Source organism: Erinaceus europaeus, chromosome 6, assembly GCF_950295315.1.
Source record: "Erinaceus europaeus chromosome 6, mEriEur2.1, whole genome shotgun sequence".
Taxonomy (NCBI): domain Eukaryota; kingdom Metazoa; phylum Chordata; class Mammalia; order Eulipotyphla; family Erinaceidae; genus Erinaceus; species Erinaceus europaeus.
Window position 1 is genome coordinate 29,953,441 of NC_080167.1, and position 18,376 is coordinate 29,971,816.

Here is an 18,376-nt window from a genome sequence, read left to right on the forward strand (position 1 = left end):
TGGAAATACCTATCTTTCTCTTTCCCTGTCTATCCCCCACTCCATTTCAGTTTCTATCTTTACTATCAAATAATATAAAATAGATAAAAGGCTGCTGGGAGTGGTAAATTCACTTTATAGGCACTGTGCCTTAGTGGCAATAAAAGAATAAAATAAATGAATAAAAAAAAAACTTGCACATGAATGTTCAGAGCAGCATTCATAATAGCCAAAAAGTAGAAACTTTAGTAAATGTCAACTGATGAACAGATTTTTAAAAATGTGAAGTGTCTTATAATGGAATATTAGTGAGTCATAAAAGATACTGATGCATTTTATAATATGGGCAAACAATGTAAATAAATATTATGTTAACTGAAATAAGGTAGTCATAAAAGATCATATACAGTGTGATTGCTTTTTTCTTCTTTTAATAAAAAGTTAAACCTTCAGACAAAAAGTAGGTTAGTGGTTACTAAGGGCTGGCGAAACAAAGAAATGGAGAATGACTATTTTTTTCATACAGGATTTCTTTTAGGTATGACAAAATTAGACTGTGGCCATTGTACAATTCTAGTAATATATGAGGAAAATTTTACATTTTAAATATGTGAATTTTGCAATAGGTGAGCTATAAATAAATAAAAGTATCTACAAAAATAACATATATATTGTGACATAATCATTAGGTACTTACCATTATCTTCATATACTTACCTCTTCCCTTTCTAAATGTTTGTTTATTGTGCTTTGTAAAGAGGGCAAATATATAAACAAGAAAAGAACTGAGGAAAAACTTATCTAGGGAATCCTAGATAGCAGGGCAATGGAACTTTTCCAGTATAAATGTTTTAAATATGTAAATTTATGTGACAAAAAATTACTTAACAGAGTGATAGCAAACTATTTGCATAGCCTTACTAAAACTCAATCACTTGAAGACTTTTTAAAATGCAAAATACAAAACCGACTCTCTTTAAAACCAAGAGCTACTCTGCTCCTCAGGTCAGTAATGCCCACAACTCATTCAGAACAGATGGTGTCAAGAAGCAGACTGAGAGGTACATAGTTCACCTAGATAGTGTATCTACTTTTCCATGCACGAGAAGACCCAGGTTCAAGTCAGGCCCCCACCACACTGGAGAAAGCTTTGTTGCTATGGTGTCTCTCTCTCTCTATCTCTCTCTCTCTCTCTCTCTCTCTCTCTCTCTCTCTCCCTTCCCCTCTTTCTTTGTATGAAAACACTGGCCTAGAGCAGTGGACCCCCATGATGCCCTCTGCCCTGCAGGAAAACAAAAATAAATACTCACATTCCTCAGGACAGGAAGTGCCAACTGCTCGAAGGACATCAAATCCACCACATACTGCCCAACTCGGCATTCACGTTTTCCAGGCAGAGGCACTGACCTATATGAAAACAGTTGTTTTGAATATTCTCTTCTGAGAGCAGGGGTACTACACCTGTATACACCAATAATGGGCAGGGAAATTACGTTGGTGGGAAGCTCCAGGAAGCTAGTGCACCACATGCCTTTGACAAGTAGTTTGAGAAAAGGGCTACAGATTACACAGTGACATCTTACTGGGGCTTCCTATCTGCTTCCTATCTGGAGGTCAGTTTTTTTTTTTTCTTTTTCTAAGGTAAACAGTGAAAGGCAGTGAAGAGGAGGGAGGGACAAAGAGAGGGAAAGAGGGCAAAGAGACAGAGGGAGGGAGGGAGAGAAAGGGAGAGAGAAAGAAGAGGAGGAATAGGAACACCAGAGCACTGTTTCATGGACAGTGAAGCTCCTTCTATGCATGGTGCTCCCATTTGGTGACTGGTGGCATTAACACAGATCCTTGCACAGAGTAAATTGTTAGTTAGCTCTCATGGGTAAATTATCCCCTGGTACCTCCACACTTTAATGAAATTTTTAATTTTTATTTTACTTATTTGAGAAACTTGTAAAGACCCAAGAAGGAGAATAGAACACCATAGAAAGGAAGTATCAGTACCCAACTCTAGATAAAGGTCCCCTCATGCCAGATAAGGTGACAATATCGAATCCTATTCTTCTTCCTCCTTGTCTGACTTCTTCTGTATAAAATCCATCAACTGGAGCACCAGAAGACTTTAAAGCCTCACTAGCTTTCTGGATCAATGTTGTTTTTCCAACTCCTAAGAAAAAAAGAAAACACCTATTAAGGAATCACTGAACCATCCCCATGCTACCTGCATGCATGGGCAATTATGGTAGGGGAGAAAGGGGCTGCAAATGATTTTATGAATATTTACTTCACTTTAATTTTTATTGTGCCCAGTGTTAGGACTTCTTTAAGCAAGGATAAAAATATTTATGGTTGGAGCTCGGTGAGGGAGCACTTGGCACCACATACCACCACATTTCTTCTTTCTATCTCCAGAGTTATTGCTGGGACTGGGTGCAGACACTATGAATCGACTGCTCCTGGAGGCCATCTCTCTCTCTCCCTCTCCCTCTCTTTCTCTTCCAGTTTATTCGATAGGACAGAGAGAAATTGAGAGGGGAAGGGGGAGAAAAAGATAGGCACCTATATACCTGCTTCACCGCTTGTGAAGCATCCCTGCCACAGGCAGGAGCTGGGGCTTGAACCCAGGTCCTTGTGCAGGCCCCAGCAAATAGTACTATGTGAGCTTAACCTGGTGCACCACCACCCAGCCTCACCACCACACTTCTTACTATATACAAGGACCTGGGTTCAAGTCTCTAGTGGCCACCTGTAGGGAGGGGGTGCTATAAATGTTCATCTCTCTGCCTCTCTGCTTTCTGTCTCTCATTCTCTATCAAAGAAAAAGGGGAAATGTTGTAACTAAGAAAAAAGGACTTTTGCTGCTGTGTGGCACATAAGGAACTGACTGCGGGGCAGCTGAGAATGTGTTTAAACACATTCTAGGCTTTATTAGAGTGATACAAGGGTAAAGTACAAATATCTAGGTACTGCAAAATAAGCAGTTATCAGCTGGGATTGAGAACATGCTATGCCAGAAAATACGTGAGTCAGTTACCAGGAGCTCAGCCCCAGTTTTCACTGTTTTAGTCAGCTGTGGTCTTGCAGGTCCTAGGAAGCCTAGCTGGGGTCACCGTGTCCTTGAGAAGGTGTCGGGAAATCAGGAGTAAGAGTTGGCCAGATCATGAGAAAGGTAACTAGCAAGGTTAAAATTTAAGTGTGTCCAAATACCAGGAAAAGAGCCATCCTCCATGCCATCTTTCCATGGGGAATCTCTCGAATCCTGTGCCAGTAGCTCCTCGGCACCACTTACGCCCCCAGCATCCAGTCACAGCACAAACTCAGGCACAGAAGGCCCAACTTCTGGCCACTTGCAAGTTCTATCAGGCTAATACCATCTCCCGCCAATTAGTTACACAACAGGAAAAATGGGAGAGGTACAGACATTGTGCTAGTATTGCCCCACCAATAACCCTGGTGGTGGTGCTGGTGGTGGTGGTGGTGGTGTGTTTATGGATGAGAATATATATGTACATATTAATGGCTTATTAAAGTTTAAAAATTCTGAAGCACTATTACTTTTGTCACAAACACAATCCTAGAGCCAACTGTTTGGTTTTCACTCAACAGTCTCAAGTGAAATTTGCATTCTGTAAGACAAGCTTCTATTTTTCCTAGGTTCACTGTCGTTGTTGGGTGGTTAACTTTATCACCTAGAAAGTAAAACTTGTTATGCATATGTTAAAGTAGCAGTTTAAACTAAAATTTCAACTATCAAGATACATGGATTATTATTTTTTCTTTCTTATGAACCTTGTTCCCATCTAGATTTTAAGCTAGAGGTATCATCATTACTCAAAAAGTGAAAAAACATTCATCAGTATATTATTTTTAAGGTTGCTCCCATAGTCATCATGGTTCTCTAAGAACCTCCCTCCCCTGCCCCTTTTTTTCTTTCAGATAAAGATAGACATATACAGAGAGAAGGAAGAAAACTACAACACCAAAGCTTCTTCAATACATTGAGAGTCTGACCCAAACCTGGGTCACACACATTGTGAAGTAGAGCACTATCTGAGGGAGCTCAAGATTCTTAACATATCTCTCCTCTCAACTTCATACTGATGAACAGTGGCATATGGCCTCTATAAACACGAACAGCAACTTAAGAGGGCTAGAGCCACATGCTCACTATGGCTACAAAGCAAGTTACATTGGGTTCTATTCTCAGCTCTACTTTAAAAGAGTCACTGAAGAATTTGTTTGATGAAGACAAGTGGCATCAGCAGATATGTAAGAGAGTATTTTTCTGAGTCTTTTTTCTTCAGCATACAACATTTCTATGGCTAGCATTACATACTCAATTTAAAAAAAGAATGAAAGAAAACTGGCAACAACACAGAAGCAAATAAAATTTTGGGTTATCAGAAAAGTCATGACGCATTTTTGCACAGAAAAAGAGAAAATATGTTGTCATGACTATTCCCACAACACACTAAGATGTTCACATTAGCATGTTTTGCAATCTTAAAGATAATTTAGATTCACACCAGAAAGGGACTATTAGATTATGGCATATAATGACACATGTATCACAGGAATACCAAACATCCTTCAAAGAGAATACTGTTTACTTACTTATATTTATTAACATGGAAAACAAACCACAGTATGTGAAAATAATAAGGGAAGGAAAGTATTTTAAGAAACAACAAACATGCACAATATTATTCATTAAGTTTTCAGTGAAGTATGTAAGCTACTATAGAAAAAAGTGTCAAAAGGACCTCAGCAAGGAAATAGTGACTCTAAGTAAAATAAAAGATGACATGAACTTAACAGACAAAAAACAAACAACTAGAGGGGGCAGGCGGTGGCACACCTGGTTGAGCACACATGTTACAGTGTGCAAGGACCCGGATTCAAGCCCCCTGTCCCCACCTGCATGGGGGAAGCTTCACAAGTGGTGAAGCAGTGCTGCAGGTGTCTCTCTGTTTCTCTCCCTCTCTATCTCTCCTTTCTCTCTCAATTTCTGGCTGTCTCTATCCAATAAATAAAGATAATAAGAAAAAAAATTAACAACTAATACATTGATCCTGGCTACCTTTTTTAATTTCTTTATTGGGGAATTAATGATTTACAATCGACAGGGAAATACAATAGTTTCTATATGCATAACATTTCCACATAACAATATAACTTCCACTAGGTCCTCCTCTGCCATCATGATCCAGGAACTGAACTCCCCCTGCCCCCCACCCCACACACACCCCAGAGTCTTCTACTCTGGTGCAGTACATCTACAGTTCTGCTTATTGTTTTCCCTTTTTGTTGTTGTTTTTAAATTATGATAGAGACAAGAAAAAGAAATAATAGTTTGTAGGCAAATGTAGAGAAAAGAGAGAAAGAGAGAGATTTGGAGCTTGCTCCACCATTTGCAGGGACTGAACCTCAGTGATAACACTGTGACAAAATAAAAAAGTGACAAAATAAAAAAAGGGGTGGGGGCTTGGTGGTGTCATGTGTGCAGTGAGTTAAGCGCACATGGCACAAAGCGCAAGGACCAGCTTAAGGATCCCGGTATGAGCACCCAGCAACCCACCAGCAGGAGGGTTGCTTTTCAAGTGGTGAAGCAGGTCTGCAGGTGTCTATCTTCTCTCTCCCTCTCTGTCTTCCCCTCCTCTCTCAATTTCTCTCTGTCCTATCCAACAACAACAACAGCCATAACAACTACAACATGTTGGGACTATGTGTAAGCCTGATAGAGCTTAGGGAGAATCACCCCCGTCCTTGGATGGAGGTCTGAGAAGATAACCTCTTGGTAAGTCTCTCTCAACCGAGGCGAGCATAAGGGGGGAAAATTCAGACTTAGTTCTTTCCTTCTTGACTCTCAGGCCCATAGAAACCCCAGTACTTCCCTCCATTAACTGCAGGTCACATGGCTGCAGATTCACTTATTCAAAGTCACCTTCTGATCACAGAACAACACACCTTATCACACATTTCATCGCACACCTCAGACCTCAGACAAGAGAAATTCCAAATTATATGGCTTTTTGATATCCATCTTCTCTCTGTCTCACCCTACAGGTTTAACCCCTATGCTTCTCTCAAATACCTTTGGATAATTAAGTTGCTTGCATCAGGGAGAATAACTGTCTTGTATCTCAACAATTCCTGTCATACCAGCCCCCTACCTTAGGGGCATGCCGACCGATAAGAAACCTGTAATTTCTGACATATTTCAGTAATATTCCCTTCATTTGTTTTTCTATTTAACTCATGTCCACCTTGCTAATAAACGAGTTCCGAGTTCTGAGTTCTGAGTTAACACACTGAGGAGCTCCCTGGTGTCTTTTACTTCGTGTCACCCCTGTTGTGAGCGAGAAAGAACCAGTCCGTTGCCTTTCCCCTGGAGATCACCCCGCCAGAGAGAGACCCCGAAAACAAAAAAGGCAACAAAATGGGAAAAATGGCCTCCAGAAGCAGTGGATTTATAGTACAGGCACCGAACCCCAGTGATAACTCTGGAGGAAAAATAAATAAATAAGTAAATAAATAAATAACATTGGTAAGATACTCTGGGACAAGAACATCAAAGACATATTTGGTGGCTCAACCCCATAAACAAGTGAAACAAAAGCAAGATTAATAAATGGGACTATGTCAAATTGAAAGGTTTCTACAAATGGAAAGAAAATCCCATAAGGACAACAGTCAGTTGAGCATTGGGAGAAGAAATTTGCATATCACACATCTGACAAGCTGAGTGATAGATATCAACTATCTACAAATACCTATAAAGTACTCATGGGCTGGGGAAATGGCTATGTAAGATTCTCAAGCCTGAGGCTTCAAAATCCTACGTCCAAGCCTCAGTATCACCATAAACCAAAGTTGAGCAGTACTTTGGTGTCTCTATCCCTCGCATTAAAATAAAATATATGGGGAGTTAGGCGGTAACGCTGTGGGTTAAGGGCACGTGGCATGAAGCGCAAGGACCGGAGTAAGGATCCCCTGGCTCCTCACCTGCAGGGGAGTCGCTTCACAAATGATTACGCAGGTCTGCTGGTGTCTATCTTTCTCTCTCACTCTCTGTCTTCCCCTCCTCTCTCCATTTCTCTCTGTCCTATTGATATCCTATGATATCAATAACAACAACGATAAAACAAGGGCAACAAAAGGGAAAATAAAAAAGAAAACATATATATTTTAAAAATATAAACAATTCATGTAACCCTAACCCCAGTCCTGGAACCTCTAGGGTGGGGCTTACTATCCTACATGCGTCTCCCAATTCAAACCAAATGATATTGCATCTGCTGATCTCAACCTAATGAACACAACAAATACTGTGTCCAGAAAAACCAGGCATGGAATGTCAACCCTTCAAGCCTCATTACTCTTGTGAGACCTCTCCTTGCACAGGATTCTCTAATTCCATTTCAGATGGTTCACTTCCTAACAAAGTCCCAAAACCTAGATATAGACCAGGTCCCATTATATAGAGCATATGTTCACATGTATCCATAAATTAGGGCAAAATGTATACCTAAAAGCAAAAGTGCACAATACTCTGCAGTGAGTCAGCATATGCAGCAAGCAAGTAGAAAGACCTAAAAAGACACCATAAAGTTCCTAATGAAATAGTGTCTACTTAGACTTACATACCCTCACCTACTTTCTATTAAGACATCCCTCAGTCACTCCAAAGCTAACTTTTTCAAAGTAAGAACTACAAAAGCTGAGTAAGGATAATAGACTGGCATACTTTAATGATGACTCTTTAGTCACTATCAGGCCACCCCATCAGCTAGGGCCCTAGTCAGGGAGTCCTGAGATTTCCAAACAGACAAGATGGGCCAAGACCTCGAATAAATTCCTCTCTCCATTGTTATTGGTCATCTCTATAAGGAACAACACAATAGACCCCTCTGTGGGCCCCCATAGGACCTTGCCCTCAACATGAATCAACAATGGTAGAGAATATTCCATCCTCTGAAGGGAGGCTGGACTGGACAACATACTCTACCTTCCACCTGAGGAAGATGGGTCCTGAAATTGGTGCAATTCGGAATGTTCCTACTCCTGACCACAGAATGTGAGCTCAGACCTACAAGGATGCAGAGGTCACATACGCTTCTAAGCTGAATTTGGGCCCCAGATAAGATCAAATAGACGGGGTTTACAGTCAACAATATTTATATACCTTTCCCATATTAGGAAGCTACTCTCTTCCCTGATCCAGCTTTCTGGTCCTTTTTCCAGCCATGACATCATCTGCCAGACAATAACTTGGGTCCACCTGCATATCAGATGTCAGGCTCAAGAAAAAAAAAAAAAAAAAAACATTAGTATAGTCATGGGCCCTTTAAAATATAACTAAAAACTATCTACAAAACAGACACCCCCAAATCTTCAACTGCACTATTCCAGCCTTTAGGCTCATGATTGTCAACAATTTTTTTGGCTTTATATGTTAACTCTTCTTTCAGCCACCAGGTTCCAGATGCTACTGTGATGCCAACTGGACTTCTCTGGGCAGAGGACCCCACCAATATGTCCTGGAGCCCCGCTTCCCCAGAGCCCCGCCCACCAGGGAGAGAGAGAGAGACAGGCTGGGAGTATGGATTGACCAGTCAATGCCCATAGGTTGGTAACATAGTGGTTATGTAAAGAGACTCACATGCCTGAGGGTCAGAGGTCCCAGATTCAACATCCCCTCACCACTATAAACCAGAGCTGAGCAGTGTTCTGGTTTAAAAAAAAAAAAAAAAGTATATATAAATCACTACATAGATCTTCTAATTAGATTTTACTTGCTCATAATGCTGTAAAAACTGACTACTAGAAGGAACAAGATGGGGATAACCAAGCAGCTCCAGGACTGTGCTTTGTCAAACTGAGGCAACAAAAATTGCAACTATAGGGTTTGCAGGAACTAACAAATACGGCAATAATCCTTTAGGCACAAAAAGTCCAAAGGCAAGGAAAAGAATGACTAAGACCTCAAGACAGGAGACAAGAAATATTTGAAGATATGGATCCCTCCCTCACAGGCTCAGGGTGGCTTTACACAAAGAACAAAGGGCTATAGCAAGCACAGGCAAATGCTTTGACTCTTCGCAAATTCAAACCAATCAAGCTTCACCAGGAGTTTTAATTGTTATCAGGAACCTCCAAGCCCTCTGGGCTGCACTGCTCTAGCCCTGTGGCTCTCCAGCCTTGAAAATATTGCCCAGAATACCTACGTGTGTGTGTGTGTGTGTGTGTGTGTGTGTGTGTGTGTGTGTGTGTGTGTGTGTGTGTGTGTCCCTTCCCCCGGCCCATAGCACACTCACTGATTCTCTGGCCCTGCCAGGAATCAACACCTTTAAGTTCAAACCTGGACTGTTGTATGCTTTACATTGGGTTGTTCTAGCTCTCCCCCTGCCAAGAAAATTGGATCAGTCCTGCTAGTTTTCGTGGGCCCGCTTGGCCCCGCCCCAAGGAACCCCGAGAGGGTTCCAGAGTTCCAGAGTTCCAGAGTGTGCTTGGCGCCGTCGCGGGGCAAAGAGGCAGCAGAGTTCTGTTTGGTGATTAGTTTGGGTTAGTTTATGAATCGTTGTTCTTGAATAAAGAAATACAGCTTCCCTGCCCAGCCGTGTGTCTGGTCGTCTCTGTTACCCGCCCGTGAAGCTAGCCCAGCCAGCTAGAACCACCGAATTTTAACAACAAATGGCGCCCATGTGGACCTGACCTGTGCATCTCTCAGATAAGTGAAGACAATTTGGCTACCTATGTACTATGGCCTTCCCTTCTGCTTGTGAAGAGATCTCCAAAGGCCTCTGCTCTTTCTTCACGAGACTGTTTTGCTGTTTCTGGAACATTTATCTCTGGACCACTCTGTGGTTTCCACGCGCTCGGGCGCACTCAAAAAGCCAGATGAGTCGGGAAGAGCCAGCGGGCAAGAGGCGAGGTGCGGAGCTGCCTTTTCCACCTGGTGGAACAGCCAGCCAGCCGGCTGTGCCCAGACAACCCCACGCACTGCACCCGCAGCCCCGCAGCCCGCAGGAGGCAGATGCCACCACACATGAGCCCGATGCCAACACGCTAGAGCCCGATGCCAACACGCTGGAGCCCGATGCCAACACGCAGGAGCCCGATGCCACCACACAGGAGCCCAATGCCAGCACGCAGGCCAGCCCACAGGAACCGGCTCTCCACCGCGTGGTGCAGGGCACTGGACACGTGATCCCTCCACGCTGCTCGGCCACTGCGAACAGGGAAGCAGACATGGCAGGGCCATGGGGCAGGGCCGCGGTGGCCTATCATGGCCGCCACCCCTGGGCACCTCAGCCCGTGCCTTCTACAAGGCTGGCCCGCCCGCCCTCGTGCTATGAATTCTGGAACGATCCTGGACCTCCCGGACCCCTGGGCTCCCTGCTGAAACTGGGCACACGAGATCTCCAGCTGCCGGTCCGGTCTGAAGGCAGACAAGCTGGAGTACGCAGAGATTTGTACAGAGATCGCAACCTGCAATTCCTAGAAGTGACGCTGCCCAAGAGACCACCACTGGACAACGCACCCCCCTAACAACTAAGACAGTACATATCTAAATTCGTGTTTGAAATGACATGTCTTCGTAACAAAGGTTTCTCTCCTTGTGCATTAATGACCATGTTTATGTGTATGTTTAAAGTTTGGTAAACAGTAACTTTAAGGCTAAATTCTTACTAGTGAAAGTTAAATGGAAAAGGTTTTCAACGTAATTCTCATAAAGATAAAATTAACTTACATTTAAAGTCTGAGGTAAAAATTAGTTAACAATCAATATATTTTAACTAAGTTGGTCTAAACAAAAGGTTAAATAGACTTGTTGATATGTAAAACTCTCCATTACCTTCTCTATTAGAAATGGTAGATTACACAATGGCTATGCTAATTATTCTCATGCCTGAGGTTTCCTTTCCTGCACACACCTAGGGTGTGTCTCCATCTTGAATGGGTGTAACGAAAGGTTAAAAAGATGTTGTTGATATGTAAAAGTCTCAAATTCCTTCTCTATTAGAAAAGTTAGATTGTGCTGTGGTTATTCTAATAACAAGTTTTGTTTCATAGTAAGTAAATTGCAGCCAGCTGCCTTTGGGACTCTAGGCCGTTCCCCACCCCCATGCAAATGCCTGTCGAGGCAAGTACGCCCCCAGAGGTAAGAAATGTTTTTTTTTAAGCTGATAAAGTTCTGCCCACAGAGGCAAGAAATGGCCCCCTCAGGCCTTCCCTTGGCAGCACACTGGTTCTTGTTACTTGCTTACATGTTTCTCCATGTTTGTGCCAGTTTCTTTTTTTAAAAATGCCTGTACAATATAGGTTTCTGTTCACCCCACACCCTTGATACTGTAGTCATTTAGTTAAAAAGAAAAGGGGGAATTGTTGTATGCTTTACATTGGGTTGTTCTAGCTCTCCCCCTGCCAAGAAAATTGGATCAGTCCTGCTAGTTTTCACGGGCCCGCTTGGCCCTGTCCCAAGGAACCCCGAGAGGGTTCCAGAGTTCCAGAGTTCCAGAGTGTGCTTGGCGCCGTCGCGGGGCAAAGAGGCAGCAGAGTTCTGTTTGGTGATTAGTTTGGGTTAGTTTATGAATCATTGTTCTTGAATAAAGAAATACAGCTTCCCTGCCCAGCCGTGTGTCTGGTCGTCTCTGTTACCCGCCCGTGAAGCTAGCCCGGCCAGCTAGAGCATCCAAATTTTAACAACACTGGACTACCAGCCAACCAAGGGGAGAAGCCTGGTTTCCTGGTTTCAGGACTTTCATTCCTACTCTAGCACAGAAGCCCCAGTCAGGGCTTACTTCCAGGTGGTAGACTTGTACCTCACCCCCAACCTCTGCGCACCATAATCAGGGACAAACCTGGCACCTGTCAAACATTCCATTACTCTGCAGTAGCCTTGTACCCCACTCCCAGCCACTGTGCACCCTAAGCAGGGTCCCCATCAAGGGTTCCATTGTTGTGCAGTAGCCCTGCACCCAGCCCCCAGCCCATGTGCAATAACCAGGGACAATCCTGTGTCCACCAAGGATGCCATTGCTGTGCTGTAGCCTCATGCCCTGCCCTCAGCCCCTGTGTGCCAGAAGCAGAGTGAAGCCAGTGCTGGTCAAATAAGCCATTGCTGCTGTGTGGCAGCCTCAGGTCCCGCCCTAGCAACCCCTCCCCCCTTGCAATTTGGGGCAAATCTGACTTTGTAAAGCTAAGCCAGGGCTTCCATTGTTTTGATATCCTCCTGTCCCTGGCCTCCAACCCCTGTACCATTCATCAAGAGGAGCTTATGGAGAATCCAGGTCATCTAAAGCTTTCCACAGGATTTACAGTGTGGTACTGTCAGCTTGATCCCTGGCCCCAGCATACAGTTGTTTCTCTGAGAGAAATTGAGACCTATAAACAACACAAAAGCTTCCACTGTGGTGACACCTTTTTGCACTCAGCCACCAGTCCCTGAGCTCTGCCCAGTTAGCTCATGCTCTACTTTTTTACCCTTTAACCCCCATTAAATCAGCTGCCCCACCCTCCAGCAACCACAGCAACTCAAATTCTCTGTTTGGAAACAAGGGGGCCACTCTTGATCCATGTTGTCCCCATACCACTGACCACTTGAGGGTCTACTCTGAATCCCCCCAGACTCAGTGCTGCTCCACATGCCCAGCTGAACACTTCTGGAAATGTGTAGCTGCTTCAGGCCAATATATTTATGTACACAGCACCTCTGCTACACATGGTCACTCACTCACCTCTGGAAGTCTGTGTAACCAGGTAGGTGTTGACACCAAACATGATAAAGAGACAGAAGAAACCCATTCCAGCAAATCAGGATAAAAACCCAGGGAAAAAAAATCAATAAACCTAAGATAACCAAATGTCTGAAGTAGACCCTGAAAAACTAGTACAAATCATTGGTATGTCAGACGGAGAAAACAAATGGGGAAAGAACACATTCTGGAGGAAATAGTAAGAGAACTTCCCCCAACTGAATAACTGGAAGTATATAAAGATATAAGCATCTCAGAAGATACCAAACAGAATCAATCCAGAGGTGTAAAAGCCAAGATATAATTAAAATGGCAAAAGATCAAAGATAAAGAAAAATTACGTAGTGAGAGAAAAACGAGTAACATACAGAGGTAAACCCATAAGGTTACCCACAAATTTCATAACAAATACCCTAAAAGCAAGGAGGGAATAGAAAGATATCTACAGAATGCTAAATGAGAAAAGAATACTCTATCCTGCCAGACTTTCATTCAAATTGGATGAAGGAATTAAGACATCCTCAGAAAAAGAACGGAACAAATCAATTACAACTAAACCATGTCTGCTAGAAGTTATAAAGGAGCTCATATAAAAGCAGACACACACACACACACACACACACACAGCCAAGAACAGCTCAAACCAATAGCACTGAAATATCTCAAAACTGTAATTTCACTGAACGTTAATGGGATGAATTCACCCATCAAAAGGAACAGAGTTGGAATGTCAATCAAGAAACATAACACTGCCTGCACGAGACCCACTTAACCCATCAACACAAAAATAGGTTCAAAGTGAAGGATAGAAAACTATCATACAAGTAGATTTCAAAAAAAGCTGGGACAGCCATATATCTGATGCAATGGATAATGAAAATAATTAAAATAGTAAAAGGAAGAAACAGACACAATAATTAACATCTATGCTCCAAATGAAGAGGTAGTAAATTATGTAAAACAACTATTTAATTATGTAGAACACTTTAAGTAGTACATCAACAGCAATACAATAACATTTGGAGATTGGAATTCTTCACTCTCTTAAGATCAAACAGGCAAAAAAAAAAATCAATAATGATACAAAAGAATTAAATGAAGAAATAAAGATTAGGCCTGCAAGAGCTCTTCATCTCCAAAAAAGTGGAATATACATTTTATTCTCTTTTCTCAAACCCACATGGGGCATTCTCATAAACAGATCACAAACATCAATAAATTCAGAAGCATCAAAAGCATATCTCAGACCAAAATTGAGTTGAATTATCACTCAACAGCAACAATATTAGAGAAAAGCCCAAAATGTGGAAATTCAATAGTACACTAATCAGTAATTATTGGGTGAAAAAAGGAAATTAAAGAAGAAATTAAAATGTTCTTAGAAACAAATGAAAATAAAGATACATGCTATAAGAAATGAGACAAAGCTAAAACACTACTAAGAGGGAAATTCATAGCCATACAGGCACACATCAAGAAACAAGAAAACCCTCAAAGAAGCAACCTGACTTCTCAATTGAAACAGTTAGAAAAATAGCACAGTGGTTTAAGCGCACATGCACAAAGTGCAAGGACCCGTGTAAGGATCCCGGTTGAGTCTCTGGCTCCCCACCTGCAGGGGAGTCCCTTCACAAGTGGTGAAGCAGGTCTGCAGATGTCTATCTTTCTCTCCCCCTCTGTCTTCCCCTTCTTTCTCCATTTCTCTCTGCAACAACAATGACATCAATAACAATGATAATAACTACAACAATAAAACAAGGGCAACAAAAGGGAATAAATAATTTTTTTAAATAAAGAACAAAAGAAATCTACAGCATGCAGAAAGAATGAAATAACAAAGATTAGGGCAGAAATTAACAGCACTGAAAACAAAAGAACTATGCAAAGGATCAATGAAGCTAAGAGCTGGTTCTTTGAAAGGGTAAACAAAATTGACTAACCCTTGACCAGACTCATTAAAAAACAAAAGGAAAAGACCCAAAGAAGTCACATTATGAATGAAAGAGGATCAATCACTACAAACACAACAGAAATTCAAAACATCATACAAAACTTCTATGAACAACTATATGCCATGAAACTAAAAAATATGGAAGAGATGGATACATTTTTAGAAAAGTATACCCTTTCAAGACTAAACCAAGAAGAAATGCAGAACATGAACAGACCAATTACAGCAAAAGAAACTGAAAGAGTAATCAAAAACCTCCCCAACAATAAGAGTCCAGGCCCAGATGGTTTCACAAATGAATTCTACAAAACCCTTAAAAAAGAACTACTGGGGAGTCTAACTGGAGCACCAGGTTAAGCGCATGTGGTGCAAAGCGCAAGGACCCACGTAAGGATCCTGGTTCAACCCCCACGGCTCCCTACCTTCAGGGGAGTCGCTTCACAAGCGGTGAAGCAGGTCTGCTGGTGTCTTTCTCTTCCCCTCTGTCTTCCCCCTCCTCTCTCCATTTCTCTCTGTCCTATCCAACTACAATGACATCAATAACAATAATAATAACAACAATAAAACAAGGGCAACAAAAGGGAAAATAAATATTTTTTAAAAAGAACTACTACCTTTACTCCTCAAGCTCTTCCAAAATATCAAAGGCATAGAAACCCTTTCTAACACCTTTTACAAAGCCAATATCACACTAATACCAAAAGCAGACAGACATGCAACAAAAAAAAGCAAGAAAAAGAAAAAAGAAAGAAAAGAAAACTACAGACCAATATCCCTGATGAACATATTTAATAAACAATTTAGCAAAATTCTGGCTAATCGCATATAGCAATACATTAAGATTGTGCACCATGATCAAGTAGGTTTCATCCCAGGAATATAAGGCTGGTTCAATATATATAAATCAATAAATGTGATCCACCACATCAACAAATGTAAAACCAAAAAATCACATGTTCATTCTAATAAATGCAGAGAAAGGCTCTGAGAAGTTCCAACACTCTTTCATAATAAAAACCTTTTTTTTAAATGAAGATAGATGGGAAATTCCACAAATTAGTTGAATCAATATACAACAAACCAACAGCCAACATCATACTAAATGGTGAAAAATTGAAAGATTTTCCTCTTCCATCAGATATAAGACAGGGCTGCTCATTATCACCATTACTATTCAGCATTGCCTTTGAAGTCCTAGTCATAGCAATCAGACAAGAGAAAGTAATCAAAGGGACTCAGACTGGGAGAGAAAAAGTTAAACTGTCCCTATTTACAGCTGATATGATTGTATATATACAAAACCCTAAAAAGCCCAGTAGAAAACTCCTGGATATATTGAACAATACAGTATTGAAAGGCTAAAAAATCAATACTAGAAGGAATATGACTGGAGGCATTGCATTACCTGACCTCAAGCTATATTACAGAGCTACTGCAATCAAAATCGCCTGGTACTGGAACCAAAATAGACACACAGACCAGTGAAATAAAACTGAGGATCCAGGGTCGCGTGGTGGTGCACCTGGTTGAGCACACATGCTACAGTGCACAAGGACTCAGGTTCAAGCCCCGAGAGCCCACCTGTACGGGAAAAGCTTTGAAAGTGTTGAAGCAGGTCTGCAGGTGTCTCTCTGCCCTTCTATCTCCCCCATCCTCTTGGTTTCTGTCTCTAGACAATAAAGACAATAAAAAATAATTTAAAAAATAAGTAAGAACTTTAAAAATAAAATAAAATTCAGGACCCAGAAATAGGCCCCACTTCCATAGCCAACTAATTTTTTACAAAGAAACCCAAACCACTAAGTGACAAAAGGAGAGTTTCTTCAACAAATGGCGTGGGGGAAAAATTGGATTAAAACATGCAGAAAGTTGTTACTGAACCATCACCTATCACCAAGCACAAAAGTCAAATCTAAGCGGATCAAAGACATGGATATTAGGCCAGAAACTATCAGATATTTAGAAGAAAACATTGGCTGGCCACATCACAACCTATGCTTCAAAAACACCTTCAAGGATTCAAACCCAAGAGCAAAGAAAACAAAAGCAAATATATACCAGAGGGACTACATGAAACTGAAAAGCTTCTACACAGCAAAGTTTATCACCACCAAAACAGAAAGACACCCTACAGCAGAAGAGAAGATCTTTACACAAAATACCTCAAAAGACTAACAACCAAAACACATAAAGAGCTCAGCAAGCTTAGCTCCAAAAAAACAACCAACCCCATTAGAAAATGGGGCTAGTTATTCTCTGAAGGCAGGCTGGGTCAACCTATTATGCCACTTGAGGAAGACTGGTGGTCCTGAAATGAGTGCAGCCTAGAATGGTCCTGTGACCATAGACTTTGAGTACATACTGACATGGGCCCTGTGCTAATATGAATAGACATGGGGCCTAGATCAGGTGGATAGGGTTTACAGTTAATGGTATTTATATACTTTCTTCGTATTTAGGAGTTACTCTCTGCCCTAATCCAGCTTTCTATTCCTATTCTCTAACCTGACACCATCTTCCCAAACAATACTTTTAGTCCACCTGAATGCTAGCTATCAGGCTCAGGTAAAAATTAAATCAGACCTATTTTAGGAACAGACCTAAAATAGACTTCCTAGCTTCTTCCAACATGAAGACCCCTAGTTTAATGGGCTCTATTCTTACCTATGGGTTCCTGTTTATTAAACAAATTGTTCTGCTTTATTTCTTACCACCTTTCAGCCACCAAGTTGAAGACACTACCATGACACTACCCTGACTTCCTTGGGCAGACAACCTCACCTCTAAAGAGCCCTACCCCACTAAGGGAAAGATAGAAACAGGCTGGTGGTATGGATTGACATCCATGTCCACTGGATAAGCCAACATCCATGTCCAGTGGAGAAGAAACTACAGAAGCTAGATCTTCCACCTTCTGCATTCCATAAAGAATTTTGGTCTATACTCCCAGAGAGGGATATAAAATAGGAAACCTTCCAAAAGAAGGAATGGAACATGAACTCTGGTGGTGGGAACTACATGGAATTGTACCCCTATTGTCTTACAATCTTATTAATCATTATTAAATCACTAATAAAAAATTATAGAGAAAATAAAAGGAAAGAAAATGGGGCTAAGACATGGACAAAAATTTCACCAAGGAAGAGTTATCCAGGGAGATAACAGATATATGAGAAAGTGCTCAAAGTAACTTATCACAGAGAAATGCAAATAAAGATGAGATACCATGTCACATCTGTGAGAATGTCATAAGTCAAAAAGGACAGAAAGAACAAATGATGGAGAGGATGTGAGTACACTTCTGCACTGCTAGTGGGAGTCTAAAATGGTACAACCATTGTGGAAAACAGTGTGAAGATTTCTCAGTACACTAGACATGGTCCTATCCTATAACCCAGAAATTCCTCTCCTGGGGATATAGCCAAAGGAAATAAAAGCACCTATCAGAAGAGATTTATGTATACCTATTTTCACAGCAGCACAATTTGTAACTGCCAGAACCTGGAAGCAACCCAGATGTCTAATATCAGATGAGTGGCTAAAAAAATTGTGGTATATATACACTCAGTTGTCAAAAATGATGACGTCATTTCCTTTGGATGAAACTTGAAGATAACATGTTTATCAAGATAAACCAAAAGGAGAATGACAAATACTGAATGATCTCACTTATAAGCAGGACTTAATATATGAGGAA

General features: G+C 41.5%; 1 protein-coding gene and 1 long non-coding RNA gene across 4 annotated transcripts in view; both read right to left on the reverse strand.

The window, feature by feature from the left end:
- LOC132538904 (uncharacterized) overlaps positions 1-18,376 on the reverse strand; it is a 243,266-nt gene that overhangs the window by 21,067 nt on the left and 203,823 nt on the right. The window lies entirely within an intron of this gene.
- NTPCR (nucleoside-triphosphatase, cancer-related) overlaps positions 1-18,376 on the reverse strand; it is a 35,154-nt gene that overhangs the window by 14,401 nt on the left and 2,377 nt on the right. For 2 of the 3 annotated variants that reach the window (XM_060191981.1, XM_016188058.2), the window contains exons 2-3: positions 1,975-2,137; positions 1,290-1,386 (exon numbers count right to left, since the gene is read on the reverse strand). In XM_060191981.1, the coding sequence (XP_060047964.1) occupies positions 1,290-1,386; positions 1,975-2,137 (260 nt within the window). The remainder of the gene's footprint in view (positions 1-1,289; positions 1,387-1,974; positions 2,138-18,376) is intronic. The other variant, XM_060191980.1, reaches the window with a different exon arrangement.